Source organism: Cajanus cajan, chromosome 9 (genome assembly GCF_000230855.2).
Source record: "Cajanus cajan strain Asha chromosome 9, NIPB_CcT2T_4, whole genome shotgun sequence".
Classification (NCBI taxonomy): Eukaryota; Viridiplantae; Streptophyta; class Magnoliopsida; order Fabales; family Fabaceae; genus Cajanus; species Cajanus cajan.
Window position 1 is genome coordinate 15,122,494 of NC_138525.1, and position 13,788 is coordinate 15,136,281.

The 13,788-nt window shown below is 31.2% G+C and overlaps 1 protein-coding gene across 7 annotated transcripts; it reads right to left on the reverse strand.

Moving 5' to 3' along the window:
* Positions 1 to 405: 405 nt before the first annotated feature.
* Positions 406 to 9,993, reverse strand: LOC109812285 (phosphatidate phosphatase PAH2). 7 transcript variants are annotated; one of them, XM_020376211.3, is made up of 11 exons: positions 8,998 to 9,986; positions 7,894 to 8,154; positions 7,695 to 7,768; positions 6,281 to 6,365; positions 5,947 to 6,033; positions 5,779 to 5,851; positions 4,611 to 4,654; positions 4,392 to 4,520; positions 4,188 to 4,289; positions 1,522 to 1,654; positions 406 to 705 (listed from the first exon to the last, which is right to left on the reverse strand). In XM_020376211.3, exons 1-10 carry the CDS (start codon positions 9,748 to 9,750, stop codon positions 1,604 to 1,606), a joined length of 1,659 nt encoding a protein of 552 aa, XP_020231800.1. In that variant the 5' UTR covers positions 9,751 to 9,986; the 3' UTR covers positions 406 to 705; positions 1,522 to 1,603. The 7 variants fall into 7 exon arrangements, with proteins under 7 accessions (XP_020231800.1, XP_020231799.1, XP_082919266.1 ...); XM_020376210.3 differs by having other exon boundaries at positions 406 to 1,206; XM_083063140.1 differs by lacking the exon at positions 406 to 705 and having other exon boundaries at positions 1,525 to 1,654; positions 4,188 to 4,297; positions 4,392 to 4,537; positions 8,998 to 9,993.
* Between the last annotated feature and the right edge of the window lie 3,795 nt (positions 9,994 to 13,788).

Genomic DNA, 13,788 nt, shown 5'->3' on the forward strand with positions numbered 1-13,788 from the left:
AGGAAAATATATTTAAATGAGGATAATTCAACTATTTTTAAATGCATACTTTAATTAAGTAATAAATTTATTATTTATATAAATAAAATAATTATATACAACTTATTTTTAATATATGATATATATATAAAAAAATTATGAACAATGATCTTATTACTTTTAATATTATTTTTACCTTTTAATTTATTAATTTACTTTTAACATTGTGTGAATATTTTGGAAGTCATACACAAATGTCTTATAAAATTAACAATATTTTACTAGACTTCTTTTGTGATGGTTTTTCATCTTCCAACAAAAATCAGATTTCTATTCATTTTACACGAAGAATTTAAAAGACATACAACAAAAACATATTTCTGACAAGAATATTTTGTTAAAAAAATCAAAAATCAAATTAGGATGTAAAAATAGAGAAAAGAGGTGAGAATATCATAGAACAGAACTGAACGGCCATAACAAAATATATCCAATCGTAGAGTGATCCACATTTAGGGTGGAGGCAGACATTTCGGAGCTCAAATCAATTTTTTCACCAGTTGATTCTTACATATATTTCTATCAATATATCATACATTTGTTGGGATTTACAAAATAGAAAGACACTGTCATAGTGTCATTTAATTCTTTAAGCATACAACTCTAGTCCCTTTCTGAAGTTTTCAAGAGCAAATGTTCATCTGTTCCCATTTCCAGAAAATGCACCTGAAGAGTTAGTCATTCAAGATTACATATATGCATAGTTGCATATAAGATGACGCCACTCAATGATAATGAGAAGAGAACCATGTTGAATTGATGGGAATGAGATTCTTACAATTACAATGATACATGTACAATAACTTGTCCTTATATACATTGTTTTTTATGTCTATATTTCTCCGAAACTTCATTTATTAGAGAGAGATATTTATTAAAGATGAGAAGAGATAGACACTAAAAATAATGTTGTCCAAGTTATTGTATGGTAATACCATTTTTATTGCCATGCCCATGACAATCGAGTGAAATAAATTTTCATGGATCACTACAAGCGTACAATGAAGAAAAAATAGGTGTCTGATATCATGTCACACAATCGAGCATGAAGAGTTTTAATTTTGAAGCAGGAAGCAGGCAAAATTTATAGCGTGCAGTCATAAATCCTTCGTCCATCGAATTCCACAGAATGATGTTGTGTTGTCATCTAGCTTAGCCACACATCACCTATATAAATTAATATCTTAGCAATATTTATCAAAATGAAGCATATTGCACATGGAGACGATGCTAATAGATCTCTATGAAGAGGTCCAGGATGTTATGACTTGAAAATGATAAATGGTCTAAGTTTTAAATTTGTCGCATAGCACCTTCAACACTAGTCACACTACACACCAAGCAGAAATATAAAACAGGTTATTCTAAAAAAGTTTAAAGACATTTCCCTAAACCACTTCGAAAATCTGATTGATAAAAGGAAGAACTCAAGTTAATAATAATCATGGGAAAGATATCAAGTCTAAACATGTTCAAGTTAACCTTTATAATTCTAAGAGCTGCACAGCCTGCAGTCCTGCTGCACCCATCCACACCAGAAGAAGATGAATGCCAAAAGACCCTTTCAAGTATGTATAGCAGGTAACTTCCAGTAATTCCATGAATTAAAATCCTCCTGCAACCAATATTCAGCAAAAACAAGGCCAAAAAATAAGGTACATTGCAAAAGAATCCTGTTGGAATTCAAGAAGAATTAGAAGGCTTAAACTCATATATTTTATTCATACTTGTAACCTTTTAAATACATAATTGAAAGTTGATACAAATTCTGCTCATAAACATAAAATTAAATGACAAATATAAATACTCATAAAAGTGTAACAACACCTATAATTCCTATAATTAAAAAATCATAACCGTAAGAATTCTAATAATGCTCCATTAATATGAAATAAACTCAAATAATAGATGCTGATTCAGATTCTCAACACTCCTCCTTGAATCAGTAGCTATTAACTCGAAGTTTCCCTCTCAAGTTCTCAAACTTTCCTTTTGGAAGTGTCTTTGTGAAGATGTCTGCCAATTGATCTTCTGTTATTCAATCTAACTCTTCCTGTCTTTGAATACCATTTATTGGAATTTGTCGTATCAAATACATCTTGCTTAAAAGTGTGACCAAATCTTTCATGCCAAACATTACTCTTATCAATTTTAGCAATAAAATCATGATCTTCAATCAAATCAAATTTTAAATAAAAACCGTTTTTGGTCATCTCAATCTTTGCAATCTCTAAACCATGTTCATCCATAATAAAACAATAATTCTCTTTAAAAGAGACTCCATAACCATTCCTTAGCATTTGTGGAACACTAAGAACATTTTGATCCAATTTTGGAATGTAGAGAACATCTTTAACAATTATCATACCTTTCTTGGTTGCAATAGAAATTGTACCTTTTCCATTGGCTTGTACAATTTCACCATTTCCCATCTTGACTTTTGGTTTAATTGATTTGTCAATGGAGGTAAAAAATGATAAATATTTAGTCATGTGACTAGTGCAACCACTGTCAATGAGCCAAGTATTCAATTCATGTGAATTGAATTCTTGAGATGCCATAAATAAATACTCATCTTCATCATCATTTTTTTCTTCAACCACATTTGCCTGTTTTTCTAGTTGTTGTTCAGGCCGATTCTTCTTTAATCTGCAATATTTTTCACTATGACCATTTTTATTGCAAAAATTACAGTGAAAAAGTGGTTTATCTTTAAACCAACAATCTTCTTTAGAATGGTTGGTTCTTTGACAATGAAAACAAGGAAAAAAATTTCCTTTTCTCGAAGAACCTTCATCTTTTCCTTTGTTCTTATTGAAAGTTCGTGACTTTCCAAAATTCCTTCCATTGTGCTTTGCTCGAAAGGCATCTTCAACAGCTTCATCACTTCTAATGGAGACTCTTTGCTCTTGTGCGTGAAGTTTGCTGGTCAATTCAGTAATTGTGAGAGTTTGCAAATCACAAGACTCTTCAATTGCAGAAATCTTGGCTTCAAATCTTTCAGGCACCGAAACCATGATTTTCTCGACAACCTTTCGATCTATAAATGATGTTTCACCAAGAAGTCGCATTTGGTTCACAACATCCATTAATCTGCCAGAATAATCTTTGACAGATTCATTATCCTTCATCTTCATCAATTCAAATTCTCTCTTCAATGTGAGAAGTCTAACAGATTTGACTCTGTTACTGCCTTCAAATTCATCTTGAATCTTGTCCCACACCTGTTTAAGTGTTTCCAAATCCATGATTTTAGTAAAAATATGATCTGCAAGTCCTGCATGTAGACAAGTGATGGCTTTATCTTTCTTCAGCTTCTCCTCCTCATAAGCTTTGATTTGTGCAATGGTTGGATTTTCTCTCAATGGTGGTGGATCAGCTTCAGAAATTACAACATTCCATAAGCCTTGAGATCTTATTCATCTTGAAGGCCCAAATATGATAATTTTCACCATTAAACATTGGAATTGCAGGTGAATTGGTGGAAGTAGACATCCTTGCACCAAAAATTGTTTAAACAATAAATCACTCAATTTTGTGTTTGCACTCAACCTTAATGTGTTTAGCGCTCAATAAACTTTTCCTCACAGCCCGTAAGAAGCAAGCTCTTGATACCACTTGTTGGAATTCAAGAAGAATTAGAAGGCTTAAACTCATATATTTTATTCATACTTGTAACCTTTTAAATACATAATTGAAAGTTGATACAAATTCTGTTCATAAACATAAAATTAAATGACAAATATAAATACTCATAAAAGTGTAACAGCACCTATAATTCCTATAATTAAAAAATCATAACCGTAAGAATTCTAATAATGCTCCATTAATATGAAATAAACTCAAATAATAGATGCTGATTCAGATTCTCAACAAATCCTTATAACATCAGACTCGCTATTAAATTCTAGTAGATCCAAAATATGAAGAAATTATTAGGTAGCCTTGAATCACCATATGTCCATAGTTTTGGTCAATCTTTATGTGATACATCTTCAAGGTTTTTACATTGCAAGAAATAATTAATAACACTTTATTATATGTCATATGAAAGTTAGTAGAGACCAAAATAGTCTTGCATTACCTAATAATTTCTTCAAAATGAGTTTGTATGGAAAAAGATAAAGAAAATTCCTTCAGAATTAAACCTGCTCATATGAGTTTGTAGAGGGGAACATTCCATGCACAAGGGTATGCAGAGAAGTATATGATTGTGTGTCAAAACAACGACGGTTTACAGCAATCTCTCCCTGAAAAACTGAAAAACATGAGAATGGAAGTTTGACAAACAATAAACAATTAAGGAAGTTTTAGCATTAATTTATCTTAAAATAATGCGACAGATTTATTACCCTGGGGTTAATGATGAATACTTTTCCTTTGGGGATTCCAACCTTAAGGTAGCTAACTTCATCCGTATCCCTATTTCCAAATCCAGCATAGAACGGATTACAATCTGGTGGAAAAAGTGCCTTGATGTCCTGGATGCATTAAAATTCTACTTATCTTTAATAACATGACCATACTGAAAATGATTAATTTTGTTAATTTTAGTATAGTAAGAAGCTAACCTCTAAACATGCAATTTTGAACTCATGAGGAGCCCTCCGGATAACTGGAAATAGAGAAGAAATGCATCATTGGCCCAAATATTATAAAGGCATGATCAAGGTGTTCCAGATTCAAAGCCTTGACAGAGTCTTATACTATAATTTATCATTAAAAGAATATAATGGATCACCAAAGAACTCCAACAAAAAGTAGTGAGTAAACCCTTAGAATAGTGCTTCAGATTGTTTGGGTCAGGCGTTTTAGGTCATGAGATTTTGAAAACCTTTTATTAGTTCCAAACTAGACAGACAACATTCACTTTAAGTTTCTTTACCGAAAAATAATAGTGAAAAATAAAGAAGACTGTTTTGCAAAATTAAGGTCTACTAGAGGATTTTTAAAATCTTGAAAGATAAAAAGCATAATCCTATAATTTCAAGGACGAAGTTGAAGGTTTAGTCAGAAGTAATATGCCACGCAAAATAGGGTTGAGATGCATCGTGTCTTAACACTTTTCTTTTAATCGGTTATTAAATGTGTCTCGGTCTTTGATAAAGTCAAATGAGACCTTTAATTCATATAGCCGACCTCACCTATTAGGATAAGGTTTTTGTTGTTGGTGCCTAGTGGTGGTGACTAGTTTAGAGTTTAGACTCCCATCTATACGACAACACCTCCACTATAATTCAAGTTATCAAAAATTACACCATATGGTTATAAATAAATTCAAACAAATCATTCAATCCAATAATTAAAATTTCCACAGTTGTTTATTATTTGTGAGCCATATCTACAAAGATATGTCATCCACTGAACGTATCATCATGAGAAACATGAAACAATACTAGAAGTTTCAACTTCATGGGATTTTCCTAGCCAACTATAAACAAAAATTATGCAAACACAAATTATAACTACTAAAGCTATGTGTTATTTCCCGTTCCCCTTTCTTCCTCCCTCTCTAAAATACAAGTTCAAACATCAAGTTCCGACGGTCTGAATCCACATACATCTAATGAATATAACAATACAGTAGACTACTACAAACCACCATTAAGGCTTATAGTATGTCATGAACTTGAAATGGGGTAGCCTCCTCTCATCCGCAACATTTTTTAAACCAAAAAAGTAAAAGGGTACTCCTATAAGTGAGAAGAAATAGAAAATAAAGATAAGCAGACAAGTTACCTTCTCGATATAGAGAAGGAAAAAGTCCATCGGGGGAAATAACAACAGGACCATCTGGTAAAACTTTCCCATCCTGCATTATAACAATAAATTATAAAATGGAAGTTGCTTCATTCTTGTTTTGTCCATCCTTGACATTTAAGATTGATTTCAAATCTATGTAATCACCTGCTTAAGGTTGCATAAAAACTGCCTAGTGTGATATGCCTGAGATATTGCACGAGCACTGAGAAAAAGTAGCTGGTAGCCATTTTCCTGAAAAGTGTATAGTAGTCTATTAGACAAGAAAACATACCACGCCACACACACAAAAAAATGGTTGTTATAGGGAGGGTAATGGTCAGTTTCCATCCTGAACCTCCCAAGATAATTAATTGATCATTAGAATGAATGAACTTGTAAAATAAAATTCATCAATTTACTCAAGATTGAACTATAGAACATTCTATTTTCACGTTGTAGAAAACTCAAAACACCTAAACACATGGGCAGATAGACAAACCTTAATAGCTGAGAATAAATGAGCAACGCCTGTTTGCGACCAGTCGATTCCTACTAAAGGCATGAATTGACCTAGAACATCTGACCTGTAAGGCGTAAAATAAAAGAAAGAGTTTAACATTGTCTCACCATGGAGTAGAATTAAACTCGAGCCAAAACAAAAGAGACCGTGACAATATGAATATGAAAACTAAAAGGAAGAGGCATATTTCAAGATATTACAATTATAAATGCTGCAGCAGTAAGGAGAAAGAAATTCAAACTTCTACAGCTACACTATCTGTAATCCATCCTTTGCCTTGCGTTCTTGCTTACTATCGTTATGCAGTTTGAATTCTAATAAAACTGGTCTCATTTAAATATTCAAAACACTATCTGCTCGGCTAAAATTTAACCAATATGTTACTACTACATGTCATAAATTGTCAATCAATTCAATCCTCAAGGTATGTTAATAATAATGGCGAAAACCGAAAGTATTAGGTAAATTATATTTACCAACTTTACATCTATCACCACTGTAATGGATTAATACAAGGATGATTCTTTATCTGCTGATAAAAATTTCACATCCAATCATTGTCATTGAACTACTGCTGGATGATCTGGTTTGTCTAGTTCAATTAACAGTTTAACAAACAAATCAATCTGAATACCCCTCACAGTGAATGAGTGAAAAATACACCGAGTGCATTTATCAAAAGCACTGTGATATAATAATAACTATAGGTACACGCCAAACATAATGTGCTTGTACAGTGTTTACCATACATATTTTTCCATGAACGCGACGTAACAATGCTGAAAACGTCACTTGATGAGAAGTGAAACTAAATGGCAACCAAATGAAAGAAGAAAAAAAATGGAATAAGATTTGTATGGCCTTTGAACACAGAAGCAAATAACTTAACAAATGGCCCTCATCTTGGTATCCCATCAGTACTATAAATTAAACATGCAATTTAGAGAGACAGAGACCCTATGTCTAGTTTTCGTTAAGTGATATAACAGGACACGAAGAAAGTATTGTGCTTGGCTCAAAAGAAACAGGATCCAAAGAGCTTCTAACTTGTTCGCACCATAGAAGTTTACACTCCTGCCTTACATATGAAGGAAGTGTATGGTGTTATGTGTTTTCTGATTTATTTTAAAAATATATATATCGGGAAGCTTTTGCGTAAAACATTTGACTTATTGTTGTTCTTTTTGTAGGCAGGACACAGTTGATTTCGGCTGAGCCATTGATTCACTCAGTGCCAATACTTCAGCAAGATTGCTAAGGAGAATTTTTTGGTAAACACCGAGTATGAAGTATCTTTATTTCGTATATCAAATTACCAATGGAAAGGCAAGAAGCTATCAATAAATATATATTAAGCATAATTCTGTCAGAGTACAAGAAGATATATCCTCACCTTGTAATTGTCCCATCTACATCTGATATCACTATTCGAGTGTTCCATTTCCACAAATATATTTGAGCATCAATCTAATAATCAAAACATAAAACAAATAACAATAAAAGAGATATTTCGATAAAAGAAACAAAAAAAAAGGGAAGGAGGAGTAGTTCATTTACTTGAAATAAATTGAAGAATTCTATTGATTACTAACCTGTTGCTTTCCCGTAGCTGTAGAGTAACTAAAGATTATTGTGTTCCTCCCTTCCTTCAGATTCAAGGATGCTAGCTGTTCAGACGTTGGAGTATTTGCACTAACCTTTACTGAACAATCTCTTTGACCAATATTGACAGTTTTAGATTTTCGAAACTTTAGTGTGCTTCCAACATCCCCAGCATCACACAGACTAGAATGGGAACAATCTCTTTGCTGAGAATGCAAATCTGAGACCTCCATTACTGACCTCCCATTAACCTAAACAAGAACTATAACATATTAGTGTCAACCTAACACAAAATACCCCCTTCATAGTCATACCATCGCTTGTTTTACTTAGACTCCGGATTAGCATCTAGCTTAGCTTTTCAATTATGAAACCCTTTAGTTAAGATTTTTATAGAACAGGAATGTCGACCTTTCTCAAGTTTACAAGTGCTTATGCAGAAGGTAAATAAGGTAGTGTATATATAAATTAAATAAAAAAAACATATTTGATGTGTATAATTTAATTTAAAATACATGTAAACAATTTATTCGTTTTATTTTCCTTTTGTGTAAGTGGTCACAGAGAAATTTTCCAAAGCAGCTTTTATTCTTGTTAACGTGTAAATCTTGGAATTTAAATTCAAGTCTAACTCAACTCCAAAAACTAACTCATTAAATGAAAGTTGTCCCTCATTTACATACATTGTTTTGGTCATAACAATAGCATAATAGCTAATGGAGATCTCTAATACACCCTCTTCAAGACTAGATCATGTGCCTAATGTTTGTAGCAAAAGATGACTTAATAGATCTAACAACAAATAAGATAAGATTTACACCATCTTAGAATTTAAATTTAAGTCAAACTCAACTCTATTAAACTTGTCTCTCACTTATATATATTATTTCGTGCATATCACTAGTCAATGAGAGATTTCTAGCACATCCATTTACACTAAGAACCGAACATTTTGTGTAAAAAAATGCTCAGCAACTAATAAGATAAACTCTAATACCATCTTAAAATTTGAGTAAGGATCATCAAACCCAAATTCAAAGAGGAAAAGCTATGTAACAAGTTAAGTTCCCCAAGAAGAATTTAGAATCTTTTACCTGAGGTTGAAGTAGAGTTGCAGCATGCAAGACCTCCTCAGCATGGACACGGACATCTCCACATCCTGTTGCAAGGCACAGCATCTCATTATCATTCGAAGAACAATCTCCCTCCTTCATTTTCCTTGGTGGCAAACCATTGTTCAAGGCACCACCCTTTGTCCTCTTAGGCAGTTGATCACAAGTGAGATTGGTAGACCACTTCAGCTCCATCAACTTGGCTGCAATCTCAGCACTCTCCATCGAATCCACCCTATTCACATCATCATCTCCACCTCCCCCTCTCAAAGACCTTGACCCAAACACGTGGCCAAGAATTCTCCGAGACCTACTACTCCTACCCACAACCTTAGCCTCCGAATTTCTCTTGTCTAATGAATCAAAATTAAAACTTCTAGACTTGAGATGCCTCTTACCATCCCCACCATACACAGATTCCCCATCTTGTTCTTGTTCTTCTTCTTCTTGTGCCTTTGCATGGAAGAAAACAGCTTCCCCTTTAGCGTTCAAACGCATGTAGAAATCAGATTCTACACCGTTGACACTGACATGGACCTTCACCTTCTCCTTCTCCTCTTCCTTCAAAACCTTGTGGAATTTCCCAAACCTAACGTACCAAGGAGAGGATTTGAAGCTCCCATCTTTCTGCTTAACCACAACAATGTCGACTGCTCCACCGAAGGGGAGGAACGGCCCCGACACCGTGCACACGCCACGCGTGATGTAGCTGCCGAGCCTCCCCATTGCTTGCATGTTAACGTTCTTCCAATTGCAACACAAAACAATCGTTACGTGAAACTCAATAGCATGCTCAAAGACTCGATCTCAATGTATGAGGTATGTCTTGAATTTTGATTCCAAAAAGAAAATTGCAATAGGGTATGACAAATTAGCAGCTAGAGGGACATTCTTAATTTGAGATCTGGACCTCGTACGTTAAACACATGTTAGCAACGAACGAGTCATAACCGCCAACGCAAGAATATTCGGTTAGAGAGAGTGGAATGTGCGAGGCAATTATGATAAAGTTGAGAATATTCTTGAGAACTAATCCAATTGCATATTATCACTTAAATAAAAATAATTAAGAGTTTGAGTGGTTATGGGTCCCTTTGGGGTTTGATTTGAAACTTGAAAACATTGTTAAGCGAAGATGGAGTTGGCGGGGACAGCAACACTTTTGAATTTCCATGCAAATATAGAAAATGCGAATTTCTCTGCTACGCTACCCTGGCGGATTCCAAATACGAAGCTTCATTCATGGAATGGTAAGTCCTCCTAAAAATTTAGGGGAATTGTTATTGATATTACTTTTTTTTTTAACTCATCATGCACCTTAATTTTGTTATTAATTGCTCTTAATTAGATCACTAAATTCTTTTGGCTAATAATATTATCTGTATCTTTCAATCTCTTTTTTTTTTTTTTTCTGTTTCTAAGACTTCACCATAGTTAGTCATAATGACCTTCGTGTAATTTAGATAATAAATTAATTCATACAAAATCACATATTATTTATCAGATAATATATGATAAGATACATAATTTTTAAATTAAAAAATGAAGAAAAAAAATTCAATTAAACTAATGAAGATAAAAAAGAAAAAAAGAAAAAAAAGTTAAGAGTTAACACATTTAACTAAGCTATAAGTTTATAAAATAAGTTTTCCTTTCAAATAAACTTATTTTAGTCAAACTAATTTATAAGTTAATAAAAAAAATTTACAACCTGTTCAAATGTTTTTCACACTCATTATATTAAAATTTTGATTTGATCATATTTTATCTCATATACTTTGAATCAAGCTTAGATTCAAATAAATAACCCGATCAAAATTAAGTTAAATAATAATAAAAATAAATTTGACCCAACTCATCACTACTCACTTATACTAATTAACATTCCTTTCTCATGTACACCTAGTAATTATAATTGAATCATTTCATTTTATTTCTTTAACAACTTTGTCTCTCTAGTACTAAAATCAATAAATAAATAAATAATGTTTAAAAGATAGATCAACCTTTAATCCTTTGTTATGACCTTCAAATAGAAATAGTAGATCTTAAACACAATTAACTTTTTGTGGAAAATAAAATAGAAGTCCAAAATTTTACATTATATTTTTTGTATTATTTTCCTAATTTTAAAGAAATGTTTGTTAGGCAAGCTGACCCACTCAACTCATTAGTGGCCAACTAAAATGAGGCAAGAAAAATAGGCTAACTAGTTAAATACTCTTAACTCGAGTTGTCTATCCACAAAGGTGGGTTAAATAGGTCTACCTATTGAAACAAATTTGTTATCTCGCTGATAGACCAAAACAATCTTATACTAGTTAATCTATCCTCAGTGTTATTCATAATCAAAATTCAAATATTTTTTTTAATATACCGTGTTAAAAATATTTTATTAATTCATAATTACTTTCTTTTAAAATATATTTACTTAAGAAATGTTTCAAAAATTTTATTGATTTATCAAACCAAAATTTGTTTATTATTTTTCTATTTTTTCTTTCAAATTTAATTTAAAAATGTTGACAGAAAAATTTTTTTTACTCTAATATTAATTAGAAATTGTCATATATTAAAATTATTGAAAATTATAAAATTACTTTAGAAGTCACATTGAAAGTGATTTCTAATGTATTAAAATATTTAAACTTCTTTTTAATAAAGAGAGTCTTACCAATAAAACTTTAACACATTCCTTTTAAGTTTCAACAAAGAAAACGATTTGATGAAGGAAAAAAAAAATCAACTATATAATCTTACTATTTATTCTTTTAAATTTCTACTTTATAGTGATAAAAATATTATATTTATAAATAATATCCATAATTTTAAACATCAATAGGTTCCTTCTAAAAAAAATATTAAGTTTTGAATCGAAAGTAGTTGATAAATATTTAAAACTTTTTTCTTATAGGGTCAAGTTTTTTTTTTTTTTTTTCTAGAAAGACTTATAAAGTTATAATACGTTCAAGTTGACTATCAATGATAGTGTAACCTTATTTGGTAAATTTTCCATTCAAGAAAAAGATATAAGAAATAACAAAATGATTATAAATCCATGTGCTCTCAAATAAATCTTTCATCGTTTGGATTTTTTTTTAATGAATGATAGTTTTAATGACATTTATTATGCCATATGAAAATTTGACAAGTGAAGATATTATGAATGTTTACGAAAAGATTTTTTTTTCTTGTCGCGGGTCCACTACACTAGGTCAGAGAGAATTGGTTTCCTAATGAGATATTTAAAAGAAAAAAATCATCTATCAATTATACCTTACTTAACACGGTTCCAAACATTTTTTTCTTTTGTGAATAGAATTTATTATATTAACTTAGAAACCTCTAGGAAAGGAAATCAAGAATAATTCAAAAAAAGAAAGCATTATAATTTTGACACACTTTTATTCCATAGTCAGCAAGAATATCTGCAACTTGAATAATTTGTTGCAAAGACATGATTCAAGTAAACGTTTCTTTCGTACGATGAACTAACACGGTTCCAAACAAGTGTCTACTATCAGCATCTAATGTGGGATCCTATTCATAATTAATGGGGCACACAATTCAAATGATGAACCCTATGGCGGATTTAAAACTTCCTTAATCAAGAAGTTGAACACAAATTTCTAATATATTGAATTCAAAATCGAATTATTTAGATAATATTTAAGTCTGATTTTTGATGAAAATAATTTTTAATCAAACTTTATTTATCTTTTAACCAAGTCAAATTAGTCTAAGACACAAAACCTTAAAATATTAATAAAAAAAATGAATAGAGAGAAACGTATTGGTTTAAAATTAGTGTGACTTGGATGCAGGATCATGCCATTCGCAAGAAAATGAAGAGTCGAAAAACACGGCGTGTAAGGTGGCAGCCACTTGACCCAATAGTAGGCCCAACACGCGGATGTGCCATTTACGCTTTCAATGGATTAATTGGGCCTTCACTTACTGGTGGTATCAGCCACTTGCCCAAGTTTCAACAGCATAAAATTAGAAAAATACTAACCATATTTTTTTAAATACTGTCTTTTTAATATCGTCTAAAATTTATTAAAAATCATAAATTTTACATATTTTACATCTTATTTAATGATTTTTTTTTCAATTTAGTAATAGGATTTATTGAAATTTAAAATTTTCAACTAATAATAAAAATAATATTAGTAAGAGTACATCAATGAAAATTTGTCACTAACATTTTTGTAAAATTAATGTATAGTACAACAACTTCATGGAAAGGATGGCTAGTGGTATTTTGATATTTTTTGATAAAAATAAAACTAAAAATATCTATAAAAAAAATTATACTAAAGTTTTGTTCTTTAAAAGTAAAATAAAAAAATCGTCAAAAAGGATCAATTCTTCAAGGGGAAAAAAAAAAGAAGAAAAAAAATGAAAATCGACAAAGAAAGGGTCAATTCTACAATAACAAAGGTTGATGTGATATGGGTTCAATCCTGAATTTTGGGAAGAACGACTTGTATAGCGTTGGTTAATTGGTTCAACGTACAATCCGAGTTCACATCATAGTTCACTAATGGTGTGTTTGGATGGAGAATTTTACAAACTCAAGGAATTTTAAATTCTTGGTATTTGAATTACATTGATTTCAATTTCTAGCATTCTTAAAATATTTTGTTTGGATAAGCCAATTCAAATTTTTCAATTTTTAAATTGTTGGGTTGGATATGATAATTTGATTCTACCATGGTAAAATTGATTTTAAAAATATATTTATATGTTGAGATTTTTAAATTAAATTTT

Bases quoted from the DNA above. Each gene is read 5' to 3' on its own strand.
- LOC109812285 (XM_020376211.3), bottom strand. From the start codon at position 9,750: ATGCAAGCAATGGGGAGGCTCGGCAGCTACATCACGCGTGGCGTGTGC. The intron at 6,366-7,694 runs GTGAGGATATAT...TACGCCTTACAG, and splicing joins GTAGATGGGACAATTACAAG to GTCAGATGTTCTAGGTCAAT. The intron at 1,655-4,187 runs GTTTAATTCTGA...TATTGGTTGCAG, and splicing joins CTACAAACTCATATGAGCAG to GAGGATTTTAATTCATGGAA.